This window comes from Somniosus microcephalus, unplaced genomic scaffold, assembly GCF_052327205.1.
Source record: "Somniosus microcephalus isolate GS21.2 unplaced genomic scaffold, FLI_Smic_1.0 unresolved_chr7, whole genome shotgun sequence".
In the NCBI taxonomy this organism is placed as follows: domain Eukaryota; kingdom Metazoa; phylum Chordata; class Chondrichthyes; order Squaliformes; family Somniosidae; genus Somniosus; species Somniosus microcephalus.
In genome coordinates this window covers 28,487,037-28,513,894 of record NW_028225185.1, presented here as the reverse complement: position 1 = coordinate 28,513,894, position 26,858 = coordinate 28,487,037, and the positions used below count along the sequence as shown (strand labels likewise).

The following is a 26,858-nucleotide window of genomic DNA, read 5'->3' as shown; positions in this document are numbered from 1 at the left end:
GGCAGGTACAGCACGGGTTAGATACAGAGTAAAGCTCCCTCTACACTGTCCCCATCAAACACTCCCAGGGCAGGTACAGCACGGGTTAGATACAGAGTAAAGCTCCCTCTACACTGTCCCCATCAAACACTCCCAGGACAGGTACAGCACGGGGTTAGATACAGAGTAAAGCTCCCTCTACACTGTCCCCATCAAACACTCCCAGGGCAGGTACAGCACGGGTTAGATACAGAGTAAAGCTCCCTCTACACTGTCCCCATCAAACACTCCCAGGGCAGGTACAGCACGGGTTAGATACAGAGTAAAGCTCCCTCTACACTGTCCCAATCAAACACTCCCAGGGCAGGTACAGCACGGGGTTAGATACAGAGTAAAGCTCCCTCTACACTGTCCCCATCAAACACTCCCAGGGCAGGGACAGCACGGGTTAGATACAGAGTAAAGCTCCCTCTACAGTGTCCCCATCAAACACTCCCAGGGCAGGTACAGCACAGGTTAGATACAGAGTAAAGCTCCCTCTACACTGTCCCCATCAAACACTCCCAGGGCAGGGACAGCACGGGTTAGATACAGAGTAAAGCTCCCTCTACAGTGTCCCCATCATACACTCCCAGGGCAGGGACAGCACGGGTTAGATACAGAGTAAAGCTCTATGTAAGTAAGTGAGTACTGGGCTGGGATTTTTCCACCAGGCTGTGCCCGTGCACCCTCTGCTAGTGAGGCAGTAGTGCCATTGGCGGTGGTTGGAAACAGGCTGCGCATCCTATGCTCCAGTGCAGGCGATGCGAGGCTCCAAAGGGTGTAGTAAAATGGAAATCTCAGGAGAGAAAGAGAGCAGTGTGCTGTCAAAAATAAAACGAGACTCAAACTGAGTTTGTGCCTCCATCTGTTCCCTACATATCCTTGCTCCTTTCTTACCCTAACATCTCTCTGGTCGTAATATTTTTTTGCTAATTTGTTCACTCTTAAGTTCTAAGCATCGCTGACTGGCTGGAGATGGAATGGTGCCCTTTGGGATGAGGTAGTAGGTTGTATAGTTTTAGGGTCATACCCGATCTCGGAGTTAACTATACAATCTACTGTCTTTCCTACGGTGGCAATCGTGGCCTCCCGAAGCTCCAAGGACGCGCGGTCTTCACACACCGACGGCGAGAGCCTGTGAGTAGAATTGCTCGCCTCTCGACGGGACTGTCTCAACTGGCTGGCACGGTGTCCGTGCCTGAGCTGTGGTCGCGGTGGGTAAAAGCCAATCGCTTGCACACGATGCGACTGCAAAGCGTGGGTCACGCAGTACCGAGGGGGAGCTGCACTGTCTTTCGGAGGAGACGTCAAACTAAGGCCCCAGTCTGCCCTCAAAGGTTCCCATGGCCACGATTGGAAGAAGAGCAAGGGGAGGTCTCCCTCGGGTCCATATTTATCCCTTAACCAACATCGCTAAAAAACAGATTATCTGATTATTATCACATTGCTGTTTGTGGGAGCTTGCTGTGTGCAAATTGGCTGCCGCGTTTCCTACATTACAACAGTGACTACAGAACTGAACGGTTATACCTGTCGGGAAAGGCTGGAGCTATTTTCTCTAAGAAGGCTGAGGGGAGACCTAACCGAGGTCTTTAAAATGATGACGGGGCTTCGATAGGGTAGACGCAGAGATGATGTTTCCACTTGTAGGGGGAGACCAGAACCAGGGGCCATCAATAGAAGACAGTCACTAATAAATCCAACCGGGAATTCAGGAGAAACTTCTTCACCCAGAGAGTGGTGAGAATGTGGAACTCGCTACCACAGGGAGTGGTCGAGGCGAATAGCGTCGATGTATTTAAGGGGAAGCTGGATAAACACACGAGGGAGAAGGGAATAGAAGGATAGGGTGAGTAGTAGAGGGCTGGGAGGAGGTTCGTGTGGAGCAGAAACACCAGCACGGAGCAGAGGGGCCGAATGGCCTCACTTCTGTGCTGTCAACTCTTTGTTGTACACTTCAAGAAGTGTTTCATTGGCTGTGAAGTGCTTTGGGACTTGCTGAGGTGCTGTATAAAATGCAAGTCTTTCTTTGAAACCTCAGGAGTAGGTGCAAGTTACCACTGCAACCGGAGGCGTGTTTGGCCCTGCAGGAGGAGCGACGGGTTCGATATGCTTTGGCACGCTGAGGTAGTAGGTTGTATAGTTGTAGGGCAGTGATTTCCCCCCCCCCCCCCCCCCCTTGTTTTGCCCTGTTTGGAGATAACTATACAACCTACTGCCTTCCTCGCTGAGCAGTCAGGCGACCAACAGGTCCACCCTCGAGCCAGAGGGGGCACTGGTATACAGGTGGTTCTTGATGTCGGCGATGGGTTTATCAAGGTGGATGTAATGAGGTGTAGCTTCAGAGCCGTGGATGGGAAAGGTTTAAAGGAAAAGTCTGCCCAGTCTTAACTGGTTTTTGACTTTTTAATGCTCATTCAAGTAAAAGTTTGTGTTCAAGCAGTCAGCAGCAAGCAATCCCAGATTAGATGGAGTAAAGCTCCCTCTACACTGCCCCATCAAACACTCCCACGGCAGGTACAGCACGGGTTAGATACAGAGTAAAGCTCCCTCTACACTGCCCCATCAAACACTCCCAGGGCAGGTACAGCACGGGTTAGATACAGAGTAAAGCTCCCTCTACACTGTCCCATCAAACGCTCCCACGGCAGGTACAGCACGGGTTAGATACAGAGTAAAGCTCCCTCTACACTGTCCCATCAAACACTCCCACGGCAGGTACAGCACGGGTTAGATACAGAGTAAAGCTCCCTCTACACTGTCCCCATCAAACACTCCCAGGGCAGGCACAGCACGGGTTAGATACAGAGTAAAGCTCCCTCTACACTGTCCCATCAAACACTCCCAGGGCAGGTACAGCACGGGTTAGATACAGAGTAAAGCTCCCTCTACACTGTCCCCATCAAACACTCCCAGGGCAGGTACAGCACGGGTTAGATACAGAGTAAAGCTCCCTCTACACTGTCCCCATCAAACACTCCCAGGGCAGGTACAGCACGGGTTAGATACAGAGTAAAGCTCCCTCTACACTGTCCCATCAAACACTCCCAGGGCAGGTACAGCACGGGGTTAGATACAGAGTAAAGCTCCCTCTACACTGTCCCCATCAAACACTCCCAGGGCAGGTACAGCACGGGTTAGATACAGAGTAAAGCTCCCTCTACACTGGGGTGATAGCACGACTGGGAGCATTTCCTGATGAAACAGATCTCCGTGACTCAGCTGTTCGGCAGAGGGGTGAGCTGACGTGCGTTCGCTTTACTTCATGCTGCCCTGAACGATTGTGAATCATTCCCACGGCTCTTTCTATTGCTGGGCTAAGTGTTACGAGCCCGTTTGTAGATGATCGTTCGAGTTACACCGACCCTTTTTGGTCCCTGTCCAGTGAAGCCCTGTGTGCTGCTAACTTTGTGCCCTTCTCTGCCATCTTCTCGCCCGTCGCCAGCTGCCTTGCAGCGCTCCTGAAATCTTCTCTCTTGCACCCACACAGGTGTGAGCTCCAGCGCCCTGTCGGCCACGAACGAAGCCATCAGCAACATGGCCGCCTCGATCGCGGAAGCCGCGCTGGAAGCCATGAGGACCCACGGGCAGTTAACGGGTGAGTACCTTTTTATGGGGTCTCTTTCGCCGTTCCTTTAAAACACCGAATCCGTGTGGAAAGGATTGAGCAGGGCTGGCTCCTGAGTTGCTATGGGAATGCTTTTAAATCAATCTTTTTCCCATCCTCTCTTCCCTCCCCGCCTCCTCTCCATGTAATCTGAGCCTTGAATCGTACATAGAAAATATAGAAACATAGAAGAGAGGAGCAGGAGTCGGCCATTCGGCCCCTCGAGCCTGCTCCGCCATTCAATGCGATCATGGCTGATCATCCAAATTCAGTACCCTGTTCCTGCCTTCTCCCCATATCCCTTGCTCCCTTTAGCCTTAAGAAATATATCCAACTCCGTCTTGAATATATTTAATGAATTGACCTCTACTGCCTTCTGTGGTAGAGAATTCCACAGGTTCACCACTCTCTGGGTGAAGAAATTCCTCCTCATCTCTGTCCTAAATGGCTTACCCCTTATCCTTAGACTGTGATCCCTGGTTCTGGACTCCCCCGCCATCGGGAACATCCTTCCTGCATCTAGTCTGTCCAGTCCTGTTAGAATTTTATAAGTTTCAATGAGATCCCCTCTCATTCTTCTAAACTCCAGCGTGTATAAGCCCAATCGACCCAATCTCTCCTCATACGTCATTCCTGCCATCCCAGGTATCAGTCTGGTGAATCTTCGCTGCACTCCCTCCATGGCAAGAACATCCTTCCTCAGATAAGGCGACCAAAACTGCACACAATACTCAAGGTGGGGTCTCACCAAGGCCCTGTACAACTGCAGCAAGACATCCTTGTTCCTGTACTCCAACCCTCTCAGCACAGAGGAGGCTCTGAATGAGCTGTCCCATTTAGTCCCACTACCCCCTGCTCTTTCCCTATAGCCCTGAAAATGTGATCCTTTGGAAGTACTTATCCAATCCCCTTTTGAAAGCTACCATTGAATCTGCTTCCACCGCTGTTTCAGGCAGCGCATTCCAGATCCTCGTAACTCGCTGTGTTTATATTTTTTTTTAATTCTCCTCCTCCTTCCCCGAGTTCTTTCACCAATTATCTTTAAAGCCCAGGCAGCTCTTGTTCTGTTTGAGCTTATATTTCTCGCTCGCTAGTTTGCCCTGTATGAGTTTCGTTGGCCTGATGGTTTGCTAAGGACTGTTATTAGTGCCGCTGTCTCATCGATAGCCAGACCCTGACTCAGTACCACGATGTGGCTGACTGTATCGGCAGCAGATTAATGGGGACGTTGATTCGAACTTGATATGTGGCCCCCCGATACACATGGGAAGTACTGCCACTGCCCACAACGGATTAAGAACTTGGACACAGTCGATTAAACTAATTGGAGACATTCTCCAATAATTCAGGCTCGACTCCCTTGCGTTTCTCTTGTTGCAAATGGTGCGATTGGGATTCCTTTGACCACAGGGCAGGGGGATGGGACGAGAGCGCCTTCAAACAGCAAGTGCCCTATCGCGGTGATGGTATCATTCTGAGCACCACACCTTAGGGGGGCTGTCGAGACCTCGGCGGGTGCAGAGGAGATTGACTAGAATGGTACATGGGATGAGGGACTTCAGTGATGTGGAGAGACTGGGGTTGTTCTCCTTAGAGCAGAGCAGGTTAAGGGGAGATTGACCAGAATGGTACCAGGGATGAGGGACTTCAGTGATGTGGAGAGACTGGAGAAGCTGGGATTGTTCTCAGAGCAGAGAAGGTTAAGGGGTGATTTAATGGAGGCGTTCATAATTACGAGGGGTTTTCAGTAAATGGGGAGAAACTGTTCCCAGTGTCGGGAGGGTCGGTGACCAGAGGACACAGATTGAAGATAATTGGCAAAAAAGCCAGGGAGAGTTGGAGATTTATTTTTTTTCCGCAGTGAATTGTGATCTGGAACGCGCTGCCTGAAAGGGCGGTGGAAGCAGATTCAATAGTAACTTTCAGAAGGGAATTGGAGAAATACTTGTGCTATGGGGAAGGAGCAGGAGAGTGGGACAAGTTGGAGAGCTCGTTCAAAGAGCCAGTACGATGGGCTGAATGGCCGCCTGTGCGCTCTCGTCACCGTGCGGGGGAATCGCAGCCACAGACCCGCGTCCTGTCGCCGTGCGGGGGGGATCGCAGGCACAGACCCGCGTCCCATTACTGATTGACGCTCAATAAAAAGTTGTTGCCTGCTGGATTATCCTGCACATCAGTCCTGCATATTTAAATTGGAGGTTTTGTTTTAAACTAAGATGAAGTGACGTGCTCCTTTTTTAAAAAAACTTTTCTTCCAGATGCGGAGCAACCCGTCGTTGGTTCCAGTGGGTTGGATACTCCTCGACTGGAGAACTTCCTGCCAGCATCGGCCTCGATGGAAGGCACCCCTGCTACTGAGGCACAGGCCCTGGGCTCCCTGGAGACCGCCCAGCAGCCCCTGGCTGCCCTTCAGCCTGGAGGCCAGGCCTCACCGCTGCAGCTGGCTTCGGCCGAGGAGGTGACTGCGCAGTCCCTGATGCCCATCGAGCCGGCGGAGGCAGCGCCGGACAGACCGAGCGCAGAGGCTGAGGCCCTGCAGATGGAAATGTCGCCGGCACCAACCACAGGTGGGAGTGACATTCGAGGTGCTGGCCTTATCCCGCCCCCCCCCCCCCCCAGATCAGACCCAGCAGCAGCAGTGATCGAATGATGGGGGTCTCATAGAGTTATACAGCACAGAAAGAGGCCCATCGTGTCCGCGCCGGCCATCAAGCCCGGTCTATTCTAATCCCATTTCCCAGCACTTGGTCCGTAGCCTTGTATGCTGTGGCGTTTCAAGTGGTCATCTAAATGCTTCTTGAATGTTGTGAGGGTTCCTGCCTCTACCACCCTTTCAGGCAGTGAGTTCCAGATTCCAACCACCCTCTGGGTGAAAAAGTTCTTCCTCAAATCCCCTCTAAACCTCCTGCCCCTTACCTTGAAACTATGCCCCCTGGTTATTGACCCCTCTACGAAGGGGAAAAGTTCCTTTCTATCTACCCTATCTATGCCCCTCATAATTCTGTACACCTCAATCAGGTCCCCCCTCAGCCTTCTCTGCTCCAAGGAAAACAACCCCAGCCTGTCCAGTCTCTCTTCATAGCTGAAGCGCTCCAGCCCAGGTAACATCCTGGTGAATCTCCTCTGCACCCTCTCCAATGCAATCACATCCTTCCTGTAGTGTGGCGACCAGAACTGCACACAGTATTCCAGCTGTGGCCTAACTAGCGTTTTGTACAGCTCCATCATAACCTCCCTGCTCTTGCCTTCATTAGCCGAGGCATATAATATAAGTATCCCATATGCCTTTTTAACCACCTTATCTCGTACATCTAACCCGTCTGAATGAGACGTGGGTGCCGGAGCAGAAACAGCCCCTCAAACATGTTACCTGTATCTCTACTCTGTCTGCCCGCCTTTGGGGTGGGGGGGGGGGGGGGTGGGCCCAACGTCCCTGGAGCTGAGGCAGCGTGGGGAATAGCAGCCCGCACAGTGTAAACCTGCAGGGGTGTGGCAGCCCCATTGAGAGCTGGCCTTAACGTGGTATGTTCTTCGAAAAGTAACATTCTCCCTTAGAATTGTGGGCGTTGATTTCTCTTCCCCGCCCCCTCCCCCCAGGTTGAATAATCAGGGACATGACCTCCTGTAGGTTAATCTGTTTTTAAGTCATGTTTGTGGAGGGATAAATATTAGCCCCAGGGCACCTGGGAGAACTCCCCCTGCGCTCTTTTTTTTTTCCAATGGTGGCTGCGGGATAGTTTGTCTTTTTCGAGAGGGTAAGCAACATCTCATCTGAGCAGCGGCCCCCTCCGACGGGGCCGCCCTCCCTCGGGGGCCGCCCCTCCGACGGTGCGGCCCTCCCTCGGGGGCCGACGGTGCGGCCCTCCCTCGGGGGCCGACGGTGCGGCCCTCCCTCGGGGGCCGACGGTGCGGCCCTCCCTCGGGGGCCGACGGTGCGGCCCTCCCTCGGGGGCCGACGGTGCGGCCCTCCCTCGGGGGCCGACGGTGCGGCCCTCCCTCGGGGGCCGCCCCTCCGACGGTGCGGCCCTCCCTCGGGGGCCGCCCCGGGGGGAGAGTCAGGCCTGGATTATGGGCTTAAGTCTGGAGTAGTGCTTGAACCCATGACCACCTGACTCTGGAGAGAGTGAGACCCACTGTGCCCCGGCTGACACCTTGGTTCAAAGTCAGCATTTTCGGGGGCTTGGTCACAGAAAACCAGCAGCGGGGTGCTGAAGATGGAAACGTTTTTATTTTGTTCATTATATTTAGAGATGTCGGTGTTGCTAACTCGTGCTGAATCGTTTTCTCTCTCTCCCCCTCCTCCTTGACCTCAGCCTCCCAGTCTCCAGAGAGAGTAGAGGGTTCCGACGCACTGGTGGCAGTGGGCAGTCAGCTGGAGGGTTCTCCCATGGACACGAGCAGCCCGGTGTCCGGCATGTTGGAGGAAACGGCGGGAGAGGGCCTCGGCGCCGGAGGCAACGAGCAGGAGAGGCCGGCTGCCGAAGAAAGGGGGCCGCCTTCCGAGTCAGCCGCCACCGCGGAAGGTCAAGCGGAGCCGGCCCCGGCCGGGGACCAGAGGTGAGCCAGGGTACCGGGGGGTTGCCACCGCCATGGCGGGAGCACCGATTCCAAGGAGAGGGCCCGTACCTCAGCGGGTCGCATTTTCTCCTCGTAGCGAGAGGATTCGAGTACAGGAACAAGGATGTCTTGCTGCAGTTGTACAGGGCCTTGGTGAGACCACACCTTGAGTATTGTGTGCAGTTTTGGTCGCCTTATCGGAGGAAGGATGTTCTTTCCATGGAGGGAGTGCAGCGAAGATTCACCAGGCTGATACCTGGGATGGCAGGAATGACGTATGAGGAGAGATTGGGTCGATTGGGCTTGTATTCGCTGGAGTTTAGAAGAATGAGAGGGGATCTCATTGAAACTTATAACATTCTAACAGGACTAGACAGACTAGATGCAGGAAGGATGTTCCCGATGGCGGGGGAGTCCAGAACCAGGGGTCACAGTCTAAGGATAAGGGTAAGCCCTTTAGGACAGAAATTAGGAATTTTTCCACCGAGTGGTGAACCTGTGGAATTCTCTACCACACAAGACAGTTGAGGCCAATTCATTAAATATATTCAAGAAGGAGTTGGATATATTTCTTAAGGCTAAAGGGATCAAGGGATATGGGGAAAAGGCAGGGACAGGGCACTGAATTTGGATGATCAGCCATGATCTCATTGAATGGCGGAGCAGGCTCGAGGGGCCGAATGGCCGACTCCTGCTCCTATCTTCTAAGTTTCTGAGTCCGAAGGCCGTGGGTTCAAGTCCCGCTCCGGAGACTTGAGCCCATAATCTAGGCAGTACTGAGGGAGTCCTGCACTGTTGGAGGTGCTGTCTTTCGGATGAGTATCCCACGGATACTATTGGAAGAGTAGCTGGGGGAGGGGGAGTTCTCGCAGGGTTGTCCTGGGGCCAATATTTAGCCCCCCAACCAGCATCACTTAAAAGAACAAATGATCTGGTCATTTATCACATTGCTGTTTGCGGGATCTTGCTGTGCGCAATTTGGCTTAAATCTGTCTGTTCTGGTTACCGACCGTCCTGCCCAGTGGAAATCGCTTCTCCTTATTTGCCCTATCGGAGCCCTTTGTGATTTTGCACACCTCTGGTAGAAATAGATGACTGTTTGAGACAGGAATGGATTCAGCCTGCCTGGGCTTTTTTTTTAGGCTTGTGTCGCCACTTTGGGTGTGTTGCTGGAGGACTGACGGCGCTTTTTTGGAGCCATACCCCAGTGTGAGTCGCCGTCCTGTGAAGGGGGGTGGGACTTACTGAGATTGGTGCGGGTGCGTGGGTTGCCGCGACAAGCTGGAACTGATGATGGGGGAAGGGGGTCAGGCCGCGCTCGAGTTTATTCACGCGGTGAGTTTACGATTCGGGTCGCCGAGGGTTTTTTCCCCTCCCGTAGTCGCACTTCCCAGTGGCCAAATTGTACCGGGCCTTCAGTGCTGGCCTGGCAGCGGGTTGGCCACAGTTAGTGCATGGCATGGGGGATTGGGTTGGTGGGGGAGGAATAAAAGGAAGGGGTTCACTGTCTTTCATTTTTACGTTGATTTTAGGATGTTGTCGTTGGCCACCTGTGTTTGGACTGTTGCATTAGGAACAGGAGGAGGCCGTTCAGCCCCTCGAGCCTGTTACATTAGGAACAGGAGGAGGCCGTTCAGCCCCTCGAGCCTGTTACATTAGGAACAGGAGGAGGCCGTTCAGCCCCTCGAGCCTGTTACATTAGGAACAGGAGGAGGCCATTCAGCCCCTCGAGCCTGTTACATTAGGAACAGGAGGAGGCTGTTCAGCCCCTCGAGCCTGTTCCGCCATTCAATGAGATCACGGCTGATCTGTATCTTAACTCCATCTACCCGCCTTGGCTCCGTATCCCTCAATCCCCTTACCCAACAAAAATCTATTGATCTCAGTTTTGAAATTTCCAATTGACCCCCAGCCTCGACAGCTCTTTGGGGGCGAGAGTCCCAGATTTCCACCAGCCTTTGTGTGAAGAAGTGCTTCCTGACATCACCCCTGAACGGCCTGGCTCTAATTTGAAGGTTCTGCCCCCCTTGTTCTGGACTCCCCCCACCAGAGGAAATAGTTTCTCTCTCGATCAACCCGATCGAATCCTTTAATCATCTCAAACACCTCGATCAGATCGCCCCTTAATCTTCTACACTCGAGGGAACACAAGCCCAGTCTGTGCGACCTGTCCTCGGGATTTAACCCTTTCAGCCCCCTCCCGGTCTCGTTCTACGGTTAAACATCTACCAGTGTTGTAAATAGCCGCAGTAAATGATTGACAAAGCGGGTGATTCTTATACTTGTTAATCGTTCTGTACCAGATGTCGATGCGAGTACACCATCGCTTCCATCTGCCGTGCCTTGGCTGTCAAACGGATTGAAAACTCACTTGGTTGTGTTTTTGTGTTTTTTCCCCCCTCCCGCAGTGTCTCATCCTCCGTCCCCTCCGTGGCCTTGCCCGCCAGAGACGGTGCGCCGGGGACTGGAACGACCGCGTCCTCAGACGTGCAGCCTTCCTCCACCAACAGCGAGGAAGACCTGCTTGCTGGTATGCAACATGGTAGCTTTGATTTTATCTTCCCCTCTCGTACGTGCTGTTTTTTTTTCTGTGTGTGTGCGTGCGCGCGCGCTGCGCGGTCTCCCTTCACCGGACGCCGCGGCTCTTTCTCCGTGCCTTTGAGTTCGGGTGAAACCCCGCGCTCCCTGGTCGCCAGTCATTGACCAGGTTACTGACCTGACTCCCGCCGAACCTGCCGTGTTTCTGCTGCTCAATTTTTACCGCAAACGTTCCGGCTAAGCTGCGCGGCCTGGGGGTCCCACTCGGGCCGCTCCCCGCGCACGGCCTGGAGGTCCCGCGCAAGCCGCTCACCGGTTCTTAAGCGGAAGAAACTGCGCATGCGCGAAAATTTGATTGAGCGGCGCAGCCAGTTCAAGTGACCGCGCACGAAAAAAATTTAGTGGGAATGTTGATGTGCAAATCCTCAGCTATTGAGGTGCTCTCTGGGCGGGGAGCTCCCACGGGATTTACAAGCGGGGTGTTGAAGACATGAGCTCCATCTTAACGACGCAAAACGTGTTTCATGTGTTTAAAATGTGCGCGGTTATTCGTGTGCTTCAGATGGCTTCCAGTGGTCAGCGGCAACCCCAGGTGTCGCCTTCAGTCACGGAGGTCCCAGGTTCAGTTCCTGGTCTCCACGGAGTGAACTGGCCTCAGCCGGGGCCCCGCCGGGCTGGAGAAGGAGAGAGGAGGAGCAGGGAAGTTGGCCCCGCTTCCCCCCTCTTAACGGCCACCCACCGCGGACCCTGTGGGCGCAGTTGGGCTCGGGCCACCGCGGTCGAGTTGCAAAGGGCGCTGTGGGACCGTGACCCCTGCTTGAATCGGCTCCCTCGACACCTCGAGCGCCGGCAGAGTCACTGAAAGATGCGAGCCGGCGGGGGGTGGCTGCGAAATCGAGATGAGGACCGTCGTGGGGGAGGAGGGGGTTCAGGGGAGCGTGAGTTATCCACCGGGTGTGACCGGGTGTCCTACTGTGCCAGTGGTTACTCGGTGCTGCCTTGCTACATTACAGCGCCCGGAGAGTGGGGTGGGGGGTTCGGGGGGGTCTGGACCTCTGCGTTGCCGCGGAATTGCCGCTTTGTTCCCCCGAAGCTGTGTCTAACCGCCTGCGTGCGCCCCTCCTTGTTTTCAATACAGGAATCAACCTGCCAGAGGGCGTCGACCCCTCCTTCCTCGCCGCCCTGCCCGAGGACATCCGCCGCGAGGTGCTCCAGAACCAGCTGGGCATCCGGCCCCCCAACCGGGCGGCGGCCACCGTCGCGGCCACGGCTGCAGCCGCAGCTGCCGCCGCTGCCGCCGCCACCCTGGTCGGCAGTCAGGGTGTCACCGAGGTCAGCCCCGAGTTCCTGGCGGCTCTTCCACCGGCCATTCAAGAGGAGGTAGGAGCTGTCTTTAAAAATAAAAAGAATCGCCCTTTACTACAGTCTCCTGTGTGGGAATGATGGGTGGGGGTCTCGTTCCCTCCCCAACTGTGTCGGAATGATTAGGGGGGGAGGAAACATAGAAGATAGGAGCAGGAGTCGGCCATTCGGCCCCTCGAGCCTGCTCCGCCATTTACTGAGATCATGGCTTCATGAGGGGTTCGTTCCCTCATTGACTGACTGTGTCGGGATGCTGGGTGGGGTGGGTGGGCTCCCCCCTCCTCGAACCTGCTCTTTCAGAGGACCTGAAACCTCTGGAGCGGCCCCACTCGTCTCTTCCCTTACAAAAAAAACCCAAACTTGGCCTCCGGCGACAGCTGTTTCTTGATTCCAGTCCGTCTCTGGAACGCGCTGCCCGAGGGCGGTGGAAGCAGATTCAACAGTAACTTTCGAAAGGCAGCCAGATATATCCTTGCAAAGGGGAAAAACTGGCAGGGCTGTGGGGAGCGGGACTAATTGGACAGCTCTTTCAAAGAGCTGGCACAGGCACGATGGGCCAAATGGCGGCCTCCTGTGCTCGGGCCTGGTGGTGGTTTGTTTTAAGCCGTGGCCACTTCCAGCAATGTTGGGCAGCACAGCCCTGGAACAGACGCCGCATCTACCTTATCGAACTCCTCCGTGGCAATTCTTTGCATGTCAGCCGAGGCGGCGAGTGTTGGCAAGCTGTTCGACTGGAAGCGTTTACAGCCAGGCCCAGTCCTGTCTTGTCCTCGCCCAACACCCACAGGCGGGCAGGGGCGGAAGATTTAGGGAATCGCTAAATAACACTCTGGCGCAGCAGCCCTTGTATCTCGCTGGTCGGGGGGTGCTGAGGCCAATTAGTGTACCCCGCAGTGCCCCCCCGACAGTGAGAGCACTGAATGGGGATGTCTCTGTCTCTCCTCCCCCACCCCACAGGTACTGGCTCTCTCCTGACGCCATGTGTGATGTTCATTTTTTTGTCTCTCTCGGTAGTAGTTCTCTTGACGCGGTGTGTAGTAGTTCTCTGGACGCGGCGTGCGGTGGTTCTCTGGACGTGGTGTGTGATGGTTTTCTGTCTCTTTCCCCCCTCACTCCAGGTACTGGCCCAGCAGCGAGTGGAGCAACAGCGGAGAGAGCTGGCACAGACGGTCAACCCCGACACCCCTATGGACCCGGTCACCTTCATCCAGACCCTGCCTTCCGACCTGCGGCGGAGCGTGCTGGAAGACATGGAGGACAGCGTGCTGGCGGTGATGCCGCCTGACATTGCGGCCGAGGCCCAGGCGCTGCGCCGGGAGCAGGAGGCCAGGCAGAGGCAGCTGATGCACGAACGCTTGTTCAGCCACAGCAGTTCGTCCGCGCTCTCGGCCATACTGCGGAGCACAGGTACCCGACTCGTGTTCTCCCCCCGTGTTCAAATTGTCTTGCCGTTTCTTGTTCGGCTGTTCCCGCGCACTCGTGGGCGTACGGCACAGCCGGCCAACGCAGAACACCGTGCGGGTTTTCGCGGTGACTCGCCCTGGAGGTTTTTTTTAACTGGCGCCATACGACGATTCAAAAAGCCCGAGTTCAGTCTTAGTGCCAGTGAATATTTTTTTGGGGGGGGTGGATTTTTGTATCCAATTCTTGTGGCACTTCCTGACTAGGGAAGGACCCGTACTCTGGGTGAGCCCTGACTAGGGGAGGGCCCGTACTCTGGGTGAGCCCTGACTAGGGCAGGGCCCGTACTCTGGGTGAGCCCTGACTAGGGGAGGGCCCGTACTCTGGGTGAGCTCTGACTAGGGCAGGGCCCGTACTCTGGGTGAGCCCTGACTAGGGCAGGGCCCGTACTCTGGGTGAGCCCTGACTAGGGAAGGACCCGTACTCTGGGTGAGCCCTGACTAGGGGAGGGCCCGTACTCTGGGTGAGCCCTGACTAGGGCAGGGCCCGTACTCTGGGTGAGCCCTGACTAGGGCAGGGCCCGTACTCTGGGTGAGCCCTGACTAGGGCAGGGCCCGTACTCTGGGTGAGCCCTGACTAGGGCAGGGCCCGTACTCTGGGTGAGCTCTGACTAGGGCAGGGCCCGTACTCTGGGTGAGCCCTGACTAGGGCAGGGCCCGTACTCTGGGTGAGCTCTGACTAGGGCAGGGCCCGTACTCTGGGTGAGCCCTGACTAGGGGAGGGCCCGTACTCTGCTCGAGCCCTGACTAGGGGAGGGCCCGTACTCTGCTCGAGCCCTGACTAGGGGAGGGCCCGTACTCTGCTCGAGCCCTGACTAGGGGAGGGCCCGTACTCTGCGCGAGCCCTGACTAGGGGAGGTGCCCGTACTCTGCACTCTGCGCGAGCCCTGACTAGGGGAGGTGCCCGTACTCTGCTCGAGCCCTGACTAGGGGAGGTGCCCGCGATTCACTGCACGATGCCAGCCCAAATCGGAGCTGGAGGCTCTGCTCGTATAGCCTGGCCGCTGGGGCTGGCATTCCATTGCCGAAGAGTGGGGAGTCCCGTCCGTCTGTACCCGCCCAGGCAAACGTTCCTTCCTCACCCAACCAAAAACACTGATTAATTGGCGATTCATCTCATTGCGGGATTTTGCTGGCACAGGGCGCTATGTGCCCGCCACGCTCCAAAAGAAGTCATTAATTGTCCGCAGAGCATTCGGAGACATGATGAGCTGTATTAATTCTCAAAGCAAACCGGGGCATCTCCCATACACACACAATGCTATTTATTTTAATTTGATGGCTTTTTTGTTTTCTTTCTACCTCTCCTCCCGCTGTACCTACCCTGGCCGAGGCAGCAGGCGGTGATGTAGGTGAACCAGCGGTCCGAGGGTGCTGAAGTGGTTCCTCCCTTCACCCCCACACCCTGTGTGTGGAGGTGCCCAGCCCCTACCTCCTGTGCCAGATATTTTGGGTGATGCCCACCCGAGTTCGGGTTGAAACCACTTGCGTTCTCCATTGTAACACGTCTGAGCGCCAGTGTATTTAACCGCGCCCTCGTAATTATCGGCGGGAGCTTTCGGCAAGACGCGTCGAGATTCCTGACCTCCCGCTTTGTGCCGCAGGCTTCACCGGACGCCTGGGAGGAAACCGAGGGGTGCAGTACACACGCTTGGCTGTGCAAAGGAGCGGAGCGTTCCAGTGGGGGAGCAGCACCCACAACAGGTACACCAAGCCCAACGGGGAATCGGCGCACGGCTTGAGTTTTGCCTGTGGGTGGGTCTTCGTTGGGATTGTTCTCCTTAGAGCAGAGAAGGTTAAGGGGAGATTGACCAGAATGGTACCAGTGATGTGGAGAGACTGGAGAAGCTGGGGTTGTTCTCCTTAGAGCAGAGAAGGTTAAGGGGAGATTGACCAGAATGGTACCAGGGATGAGGGACTTCAGTGATGTGGAGATACTGGAGAAGCTGGGATTGTTCTCCTTAGAGCAGAGAAGGTTAAGGGGAGATTGACCAGAATGGTACCAGGGATGAGGGACTTCAGTGATGTGGACAGACTGGAGAAGCTGGAATTGTTCTCCTTAGAGCAGAGAAGGTTAAGAGGAGATGTCATAGAGATAAAATTGAAGGGTTTTGATGGAGTAAATAAGGAGAAACTGTTTCCAGTGGCAGGAGGGTCGGTAACCAGAGGACACAGATTGAAGATAATCAGTAAAAGAACCAGAGGGGAGATGAGGAGAATGTTTTTTACGCAGCGAGTTGTTGTGATCTGGAACGCGCTGCCTGAAAGGGCGGTGGGAGCAGATTCAATAGTAACTTTCAAAAGGGGGAATTGGATCAATACTTGAAAGGGAAAAATTTTCCGGGCTGTGGGGAGTGTGCTAGCTCTTTCGAAGAGGTATGATGGGCTGAATGGCCGCCTTCTGTGCTGTAAGATTCAGTGATCATCTGTGCCTGTATGTACAGGAAACTTTGGTTTATCCGGAGGTTATATGTCCGGAATACTCGATCTAACGGCAAAAATCAGGAGCCGTTTTCTATAAGTTTTTTAGTTCTCGTTGCTTTTTCCCCCCCCCCCCCCCCCCCCCCAAGTCAGGCACTGCAAGGTCTGTAGCTATAGCAACAGCTTCAGCTAGAGACGCTTGCAGCTGCAGCTGACTGTTTTGAACAGGGTTTGTTGATTCACACGGAGCTTTTCAGTTCCGTATGTTTCAACATTAATGCTGGTATGTCCGGCACTTTTGATGGTACGGCACCAGCTCGGTCCTGTCAGTGCCGGATATCAAAGTTTCCTCTATAATGGGGTGGAGGGTTGCCGGCCGTTTAATTGGATTTGTGCTGACGTTTGACCTGCCTCCTCCCGCAGAGCGTCGAGCAGCAGCAACGTGGACAGCTTGCTCCGGCTGCGAGGGCGCCTCCTCCTGGACCACGAGGCCCTGTCCTGCCTGCTGGTCCTGCTCTTTGTGGACGAACCCAAGCTCAACACCAGCCGCCTCCACCGGGTCCTGCGCAACCTGTGTTATCACACGCAGACACGCAACTGGGTCATCAAGAGCCTGCTGTCCATCCTGCAGCGCAGCAGCGAGAGCGAGCTGTGCATCGAGACCCCCAAGCACCCCGAGGAGAAGGGCAAGAAGGCCACCAAGGCGGGAGCGAGCGCGGGCGGCTGCTCCTCCTCCGCCGCCGCCGCGGCGGGTCACGAACACCGGCCCCTGGACCTACTGCACAAGATGGAAGCCAAGACCACCAGCCAGCTGTCCTGGCTCTCCGTTTCCATGGACGCCGCGCTCGGCTGCCGCACGAACATCTTCCAAATCCAGCGGTCGGGCGGGCGCAAGCACTCGGAGAAGCACGTGGGCTGTGGCTCCACCGTCCACATCCACCCCCAGGCCGCGCCCGTGGTCTGCCGGCACGTCCTGGACACGCTCATACAGCTCGCCAAGGTGAGAATTCGGTTACTGGGGCCGGGTATTCCTGCAGGGAATTCGGCAGAGACTTGTTGGCAGGAAGAATCGGGAGGCCATGTAATGCTTGGGAAATGGGGCAGAGGAGCAAAGAGATCTGAGGGGTGCGGCTACACAAATCTCTCAAAGACGCAGGTTAATAAGGCCATAAAAAATAGAACAAAACACTGGGGTTCATTACCAGAGGGGTAGAATTGAAAAGTTAGCTTACAAAGAACCTTGGTTAGACCACACTTGGAGCACCGTGCACAGTCCTGGTCTCCATATACCTTGGTTAGACCACACTTGGAGCACCGTGCACAGTCCTGGTCTCCATATACCTTGGTTAGACCACACTTGGAGCACTGTGCACAGTTCTGGTCTCCATATACCTTGGTTAGACCACACTTGGAGCACTGTGCACAGTCCTGGTCTCCATGTACCTTGGTTAGACCACACTTGGAGTACTGTGCGCAGCCTGGGTCTCTCTCTTACAAAAAGGATATAGAGGCGCTGGAGAAGGTGCAAAAAAGATTTACCAGAATGGGGGTTATACCTATCAGGAAAGGCTGAACAGGCTGGGGCTCTTTTCTCTTGAAAAGAGAATACTGAGAGGTGACATGATAGAGGTCTTTAAGATTATAAAATCTTTTGATATGAGATGGAACATTTTGTTGGTTTCAAACACTCCCAGGGCAGGTACAGCACGGGTTAGATACAGAGTAAAGCTCCCTCTACACTGTCCCCATCAAACACTCCCAGGGCAGGTACAGCACGGGGTTAGATACAGAGTAATGCTCCCTCTACACTGTCACCATCAAACACTCCCAGGGCAGGTACAGCACGGGTTAGATACAGAGTAAAGCTCCCTCTACACTGTCCCCATCAAACACTCCCAGGGCAGGTACAGCACGGGTTAGATACAGAGTAATGCTCCCTCTACACTGTCACCATCAAACACTCCCAGGGCAGGTACAGCACGGGTTAGATACAGAGTAAAGCTCCCTCTACACTGTCCCATCAAACACTCCCAGGGCAGGTACAGCACGGGTTAGATACAGAGTAAAGCTCCCTCTACACTGTCCCATCAAACACTCCCAGGGCAGGTACAGCACGGGGTTAGATACAGAGTAAAGCTCCCTCTACACTGTCCCCATCAAACACTCCCAGGGCAGGTACAGCACAGGGTTAGATACAGAGTAAAGCTCCCTCTACACTGTCCCCATCAAACACTCCCAGGGCAGGTACAGCACGGGTTAGATACAGAGTAAAGCTCCCTCTACACTGTCCCATCAAACACTCCCAGGGCAGGTACAGCACAGGTTAGATACAGAGTAAAGCTCCCTCTACACTGTCCCATCAAACACTCCCAGGGCAGGTACAGCACGGGGTTAGATACAGAGTAAAGCTCCCTCTACACTGTCCCCATCAAACACTCCCAGGGCAGGTACAGCACGGGGTTAGATACAGAGTAAAGCTCCCTCTACACTGTCCCCATCAAGCACTCAGTGGAGGCACTCTGAGTCCGTACTCTCTGGAGCCACGGGGTTGGTGAGCAGGGTCAGAGAGTGAGGAAAAGCCATGCTATCAGTTCGGTCACTTCCACTAACCGTCCGACTATTTTGTTCCAGGTATTCCCGAGCCATTTCACGCAGCAGAGGGCCAAAGAGGCAAGCGGTGAGACCGACAAGGAGAAACTGAACAAGCAGTCGGCCACCAGCCCGTGCCTGGGCCAGCCCGCGGGTGGAGGGGCTGGAGGAGGAGGGGGTGGTGCCAGCGCCAGCATGGGCATCTCCACGGACTTCTGGGACTTGCTGGTCAAGCTTGACAACATGAACGTCAGCCGGAAGGGCAAGACCTCGGTCAAGGCCACGCCGTCCTCCAACAGCGAAGGGGAGAGCAGCCAGTGCAGCCTGGAGTCCTCCCCCCTGGGCCAACTGATGAACATGCTCTCGCACCCGGTCATCCGCCGCAGCTCGCTGCTGACCGAGAAGCTGTTGCGGCTGCTCTCGCTCATTTCCATCGCGCTGCCCGACAAGGCGACGGAGGTGGCCGTGAACCACAGCAGCGCCGCCGCCGCCGAAGTTACCCTCGTCGGCTCCGTCACATGTAAGTCCATGGAGGTTTTTCGCCAGGGATTGTAACAGCCCGGTTTATGGTCCAGGCGGCCCGAGAATGAATTGCAATATTGATGCATGTGAGGTGGTGCTTTTTGATTGCAGGAATGAGGAGGCCAGGTACCCCTTGGGAATTAAGAGCCTAAATGGATTAGAGGAGCTTGGGGTCGAAGTACTGATACACAAATTATTAGAAGTAGTGCCGCAGGTTAATAAGGGAGATTAATTTTTTTTAAGTCAGCAAACCAAGCACGGGGGTTCATTTCTGGAGGGATTGAATTGAAAAGCAGAGAGGTTACGTTAAACTTGTATTGAACTGTGGTTAGACCGCACTTGGAGCACTGTGCACAGTTCTGGTCTCCACATACCTTGGTTAGACCACACTTGGAGCACTGTGCACAGTTCTGGTCTCCATATACCTTGGTTAGACCACACTTGGAGCATTGTGCACAGTTCTGGTCTCCACATACCTTGGTTAGACCACACTTGGAGCACTGTGCACAGTTCTGGTCTCCGTATACCTTGGTTAGACCGCACTTGGAGCACTGTGCACAGTTCTGGTCTCCATATACCTTGGTTAGACCACACTTGGAGCATTGTGCACAGTTCTGGTCTCCACATACCTTGGTTAGACCACACTTGGAGCACTGTGCACAGTTCTGGTCTCCATATACCTTGGTTAGACCACACTTGGAGCACCGTGCACAGTTCTGGTCTCCATATACCTTGGTTAGACCACACTTGGAGCACCGTGCACAGTTCTGGTCTCCATATACCTTGGTTAGACCACACTTGGAGCACTGTGCACAGTTCTGGTCTCCATATACCTTGGTTAGACCACACTTGGAGCACCGTGCACAGTTCTGGTCTCCGTATACCTTGGATAGACCACACTTGGAGCACTGTGCACAGTTCTGGTCTCCATATACCTTGGTTAGACCTCACTTGGAGCACAGTGCACAGTTCTGGTCTCCGTATACCTTGGTTAGACCACACTTGGAGCACTGTGCACAGTTCTGGTCTCCATATACCTTGGTTAGACCACACTTGGAGCACTGTGCACAGTTCTGGTCTCCACATACCTTGGTTAGACCACACTTGGAGCACTGTGCTCAGTTCTGGTCTCCATATACCTTGGTTAGACCACACTTGGAGCACTGTGCACAGTTCTGGTCTCCACATACCTTGGTTAGACCACACTTGGAGCACTGTGCACAGTTCTGGTCTCCATATACCTTGGTTAGACCACACTTGGAGCACTGTGCTCAGTTCTGGTCTCCATATACCTTGGTTAGACCACACTTGGAGCACTGTGCACAGTTCTGGTCTCCATATACCTTGGTTAGACCGCACTTGGAGCACTGTGCACAGTTCTGGTCTCCATATACCTTGGTTAGACCACACTTGGAGCACTGTGCACAGTTCTGGTCTCCATATACCTTGGTTAGACCACACTTGGAGCACCGTGCACAGTTCTGGTCTCCGTATACCTTGGATAGACCACACTTGGAGCACCGTGCACAGTTCTGGTCTCCATATACCTTGGTTAGACCTCACTTGGAGCACAGTGCACAGTTCTGGTCTCCGTATACCTTGGTTAGACCACACTTGGAGCACTGTGCACAGTTCTGGTCTCCATATACCTTGGTTAGACCACACTTGGAGCACTGTGCACAGTTCTGGTCTCCACATACCTTGGTTAGACCACACTTGGAGCACTGTGCTCAGTTCTGGTCTCCATATACCTTGGTTAGACCACACTTGGAGCACTGTGCACAGTTCTGGTCTCCACATACCTTGGTTAGACCACACTTGGAGCACTGTGCACAGTTCTGGTCTCCATATACCTTGGTTAGACCACACTTGGAGCACTGTGCACAGTTCTGGTCTCCATATACCTTGGTTAGACCACACTTGGAGCACTGTGCTCAGTTCTGGTCTCCATATACCTTGGTTAGACCACACTTGGAGCACTGTGCACAGTTCTGGTCTCCATATACCCTGGTTAGACCACACTTGGAGCACTGTGCACAGTTCTGGTCTCCATATACCTTGGTTAGACCACACTTGGAGCACTGTGCACAGTTCTGGTCTCCATATACCTTGGTTAGACCACACTTGGAGCACTGTGCACAGTTCTGGTCTCCATATACCTTGGTTAGACCACACTTGGAGCACCGTGCACAGTTCTGGTCTCCATATACCTTGGTTAGACCACACTTGGAGCACTGTGCACAGTTCTGGTCTCCATATACCTTGGTTAGACCACACTTGGAGCACTGTGCACAGTTCTGGTCTCCATATACCCTGGTTAGACCACACTTGGAGCACTGTGCACAGTTCTGGTCTCCATATACCTTGGTTAGACCACACTTGGAGCACTGTGCACAGTTCTGGTCTCCATATACCTTGGTTAGACCACACTTGGAGCACCGTGCACAGTTCTAGTCTCCATATACCTTGGTTAGACCACACTTGGAGCACTGTGCACAGTTCTGGTCTCCATATACCTTGGTTAGACCACACTTGGAGCGCTGTGCACAGTTCTGGTCTCCATATACCTTGGTTAGACCACACTTGGAGCCCAGTGCACAGTTCAGGTCTCCATATACCTTGGTTAGACCACACTTGGAGCACCGTGCACAGTTCTGGTCTCCATATACCTTGGTTAGACCACACTTGGAGCACTGTGCACAGTTCTGGTCTCCATATACCTTGGTTAGACCACACTTGGAGCACTGTGCACAGTTCTGGTCTCCATATACCTTGGTTAGACCACACTTGGAGCACTGTGCACAGTTCTGGTCTCCATATTATGAAAAGGATATTGAGGCACTGGATAAGGTGCAAAAAAGCTTGTCACGGATGATACCAGAACTGAATTTATACCATCAGGAAAGATGGAATCGGATGAGGGGTGACCAATTAGAGGTCTATAAACTTAGGAAGGGGTTCGATGAGGTAGATGTAGAGATGATGATTCCACTTGTAGAGGAGATCAAAATGGGACTCGATTCCCAGTCGCTGCCAGTTGCTCGTCTGTTTTTGAAGAAGGTGGCTTGCACGCGTTTCCACTCCACGGCAGGGTGTGTGGTGGGGAGGCGAGGGGGGGGGGGGGTAACCCCTGCAATTGTTGACAGCCCGTGGAACACACCATTTACCCCCCCCCCCCCCCCCCCCCCAAAACTTCCGAGTGATCGTGGCAGCGGAAGGAAAGCGGTTCCATGGTCGCAGCAAATGATTTAATCAGTCTGCAGCAACAGGATTAGTGTGTATGGCCACCTGATGACCACAGATCCCTTTGTGGATCACTGCCCCTTGGTCAGGGACCCCCCCTTTAAAAGCCTACACTTGCTGGATGTTTAATGCTGTACAACATTGAGTTGCCGTCCTGGCCGGTAAACACCACACTCCCAGATCAAATACAACACGGGTTAGATACAGAGTAAAGCTCCCTCTACACTGTCCCATCAAACACTCCCAGATCAAATACAACACGGGGTTAGATACAGAGTAAAGCTCCCTCTACACTGTCCCCATCAAACACTCCCAGGGCAGGTACAGCACGGGTTATATACAGAGTAAATCTCCCTCTACACTGTCCCATCAAACACTCCCAGATCAAATACAACACGGGGTTAGATACAGAGTAAAGCTCCCTCTACACTGTCCCATCAAACACTCCCAGATCAAATACAACACGGGGTTAGATACAGAGTAAAGCCCCCTCTACACTGTCCCCATCAAACACTCCCAGGACAGGTACAGCACGGGGTTAGATACAGAGTAAAGCTCCCTCTACACTGTCCCATCAAACACTCCCAGGGCAGGTACAGCACGGGTTAGATACAGAGTAAAGCTCCCTCTACACTGTCCCATCTAACACACCCAGGGCAGGTACAGCACGGGTTAGATACAGAGTAAAGCTCCCTCTACACTGTCCCCATCAAACACTCCCAGGGCAGGTACAGCACGGGTTAGATACAGAGTAAAGCTCCCTCTACACTGTCCGATCAAACACTCCCAGGGCAGGTACAGCACGGGGTTAGATACAGAGTAAAGCTCCCTCTACACTGTCCCCATCAAAGACTCCCAGGGCAGGTACAGCACGGGTTAGATACAGAGTAAAGCTCCCTCTGCACTGTCCCATCAAACACTCCCAGGGCAGGTACAGCACGGGTTAGATACAGAGTAAAGCTCCCTCTACACTGTCCCATCAAACACTCCCAGATCAAATACAACACGGGGTTAGATACAGAGTAAAGCCCCCTCTACACTGTCCCCATCAAACACTCCCAGGACAGGTACAGCACGGGGTTAGATACAGAGTAAAGCTCCCTCTACACTGTCCCATCAAACACTCCCAGGGCAGGTACAGCATGGGGTTAGATACAGAGTAAAGCTCCCTCTGCACTGTCCCCATCAAACACTCCCAGGGCAGGTACAGCACGGGTTAGTTACAGAGTAAAGCTCCCTCTACACTGTCCCCATCAAACACTCCCAGGGCAGGTACAGCAGGGGTTAGATACAGAGTAAAGCTCCCTCTACACTGTCCCATCAAACACTCCCAGGGCAGGGACAGCACGGGTTAGATACAGAGTAAAGCTCCCTCTACACTGTCCCATCAAACACTCCCAGGGCAGGGACAGCACGGGTTAGATACAGAGTAAAGCTCCCTCTACACTGTCCCATCAAACACTCCCAGGGCAGGTACAGCAGGGGTTAGATACAGAGTAAAGCTCCCTCTACACTGTCCCATCAAACACTCCCAGGGCAGGGACAGCACCGGTTAGATACAGAGTAAAGCTCCCTCTACACTGTCCCATCAAACACTCCCAGGGCAGGGACAGCACGGGTTAGATACAGAGTAAAGCTCCCTCTTCTACACTGTCCCATGGGTGTAACTTTAACCTCTTGAGTGTCCCTTATCGCCCCAACAGTCATCCTTGATGTCTCGCAAGTGAGTTTACCCGTTGGTGCTGAATTAAGGGCGGGTGCTTATCACAAGCAGCAGCGAGAGACACTTGGACTCCTTTAACTTTTCCCCCCCAACAGCTGCTATTCGTGTCCGTGATGCGGAGCTTGCTGCAGGTGTTGGGGACTGGGACACGGTGTCTGAGCTCCGGCAGGACGGGCTGCCACTCCCACGCGACTTGTGTCTCTGCTGGATCGGTTCATGTCATTGTTCTCCATTTCTTTCCAGCGACTCCGAAAGCCACCAAGTCTCCGGCGAAGGCCACGTCGGACGCAGCGGCCAGTGCCAACGATGGCAAGGTCCAGAATTCTGGTCTGACGGAGAAGCAGCTGCAGCTCTCGGTGGAGGTAATGTAGACGACAGCCTCATTTTTACCTGGCGGGGGGAGCTGCTCCCTTTTATTAAGGGCTGGGATTGGTGGTGCCTTTATTCCCTCGTCAGAAATTCCCTACCTCGGTCTCCCATGGCATGTCCTGATGTCCCTCACCCCCCAGCCCTTGCCAAGGGCCATCACTAGCGTCCAGTCACTGGGTGTTTCCGCTCCTAGCGGTGCCTGTCCCTGCGTGGTTCGTAGTTCGCACGCTCAGCGGGTACCCGATTCTTCCTCGGGGAACGCACGGGCGGGTTACTTTCTAATTGGCCCCGTCGCTGTTTCTGTGGACCGGTTGCTAAGAGAAGCAACGGAAAATGAGCCGTGACAGTAATTCCCTCTGCAGGGCAGCGTGTCCAGGGATCGGACTGTCTTTTCCTCCCACCAACTGTTCCATGTCTGCTTCAACCCACCCCTCCCTGCGCTTTATGTCCCCTCTTCCCTCCAAGGATAGGCAGTGCCAACCCTGGGGTGGCATGGGGATATGGTTGGGAGCTCAGTGTCGGGGCAGTGAAATGACACCTGTCCAAACGCCATCCCTTGACTTGGGCGTTCTTGGTAATTGTGCCCTGGATACTCCTGGCCTTGTAGGGGTGAGCAGACCCTGGTCTGTTTCAGTGTGTGGCGGAGAGTATCAACAGGGCCGGTGGGGGGATGCATTTATAACTGAACCCGGGCCCTTCAGTAACTTTCCCTGTGTGTTGTGCGACAGGTGTTGACCTCCCACTCGTGTTCTGAAGAAGGCCTAGAGGACGCAGCCAACATTCTACTTCAGCTCTCCCGGGGGGAGCCGGGGACCAGGGACACTGTCCTGAAACTGCTGCTCAGCGGGGCTCGCCAGCTGGGATACACGCTCTGCCAACAGATCGGTAACAGCCTCCTCTCTGCATATTAACCTTCATTTCGGCCCGCAGGGGTTTGAGAAGCGCGAGAGTCCTGTGGCTTCGGACGGCTCCAAATGTTTCTCCGCCGATGTGGGCATTGGTGACTCCTTTTCTAGGCGTCGTACTGTCCTTGAGATCTGTGTCCCCATTTTTTCTCTCTCCTATCCAATTCACTCACTCATTCGGCGCTTAACTTCGCTTTGCAATAATTGCGTAGTCACAGCATGCTTCACATACAGCAGATCACGCGATACAGCGCTGCTGTCCCTATAAAAGAGTAACATTCGACTTCACTAACTGTGTGGGGGGGGGGGGAGGTCTTGCTGGTATTGCAGTAAGCGTGACCAGCTAGAATCATACAGCACAGAAGGAGGCTGTTCGGCCCATTGTGTCTGTTCCTGTACTGAGCAATCGCTGCCTAACCACAGGTGAGGCTATGGCGACACCGTTTGAGCCACGTGCGCTAATTTTAGTAGAAAACACCTCCGCGCACACTCGCGATGCGGGTACATAAAAACATCAGAATTGGGAGCGGGATTCGGCCCCTCGAGCCTGCTCCGCCATTCACTAAAATCATGGCTGATGGTCGACCTCCACTTTCCCGCCCGATCCCTCGATTCCCCTCGAGTCCAAAAATCTCTCGATCTCAGCCTTGAATCTACTCAACGACTGAGCCTCCACAGCCCTCTGGGGCAGAGAATTCCAAAGATTCACCGCCCTCTGAGTGAAGAAATTCCTCCTCATCTCAGTCCTGAATGGCCGACCCCTTATCCTGAGACTGTGACCCCTGGTTCGAGACTCCAGCCAGGGGGGAAACAGCCTCTCAGCATCTACCCCGTCAATCCCCCCTCAGAATCTTTTATCTTTCAATGAGATCACCTCTCATTCTTCTAAACTCCAGAGAGTATCGGCCCAATCTACACAATCTCTCCTCATAGGACAACCCTCTCATCCCAGGAATCAATCTGGTGAACCTTTGTTGCACCGCCGATAAGGAGAGCAAAACTCTGCACAGTATTCCAGGTGTGGTCTTGCCAAAGCCCTATATAATTGCAGCAAGACTTCCTTACTCTTACACTCCAACCCCCTTGCAATAAAGGCCAACATGCCATTTGCATTGCTTGCTGTACCTGCATGCTAACTCTGTTTCCTGTATGAGGACACCCAAATCTCTCTCCACACCAACATTTAATGTGCTTCGCACGTGGATATTTTCTGAATAAACATCTACCACTATTCAGTAACCGAGGAAGTGAAGCGGCCACAATGCACACTCCGCTTCTCATCTCACCATTTTGCCAACAAACGCGCGAAAAGGTTAAAATTTGTGCGCGCGCCCAGACGTGCGAATGATTAGTGCGATTACGCGCCCAGCGAGGGCGCTTTTTTCTTACTGATGTGGCTAGCATGACTGACAACCACCCCCCCCCCCCCCCCCCCCCCCACAAAACAGCAAGCCACAAGGAAAATTGGAACTAGGGAATGATGGCGACTCAGTGAACAACCACTGTTCGCTTGTATAACGGAACGACACTTCACTTCAGAG

At 54.0% G+C, this 26,858-nt stretch overlaps 1 protein-coding gene across 1 annotated transcript in view; it reads left to right on the top strand.

The window, feature by feature from the left end:
- huwe1 (HECT, UBA and WWE domain containing E3 ubiquitin protein ligase 1) overlaps window positions 1-26,858 on the top strand; it is a 286,926-nt gene that overhangs the window by 236,491 nt on the left and 23,577 nt on the right. Inside the window, 12 exon segments of the mRNA XM_085978299.1 lie at window positions 3,512-3,619; window positions 5,887-6,195; window positions 7,942-8,185; window positions 10,594-10,754; window positions 11,862-12,103; window positions 13,204-13,492; window positions 15,150-15,249; window positions 16,390-16,966; window positions 18,598-19,075; window positions 24,287-24,405; window positions 25,141-25,314; window positions 25,429-25,433. Of these exon segments, the coding sequence (XP_085834425.1) occupies window positions 3,512-3,619; window positions 5,887-6,195; window positions 7,942-8,185; window positions 10,594-10,754; window positions 11,862-12,103; window positions 13,204-13,492; window positions 15,150-15,249; window positions 16,390-16,966; window positions 18,598-19,075; window positions 24,287-24,405; window positions 25,141-25,314; window positions 25,429-25,433 (2,806 nt within the window).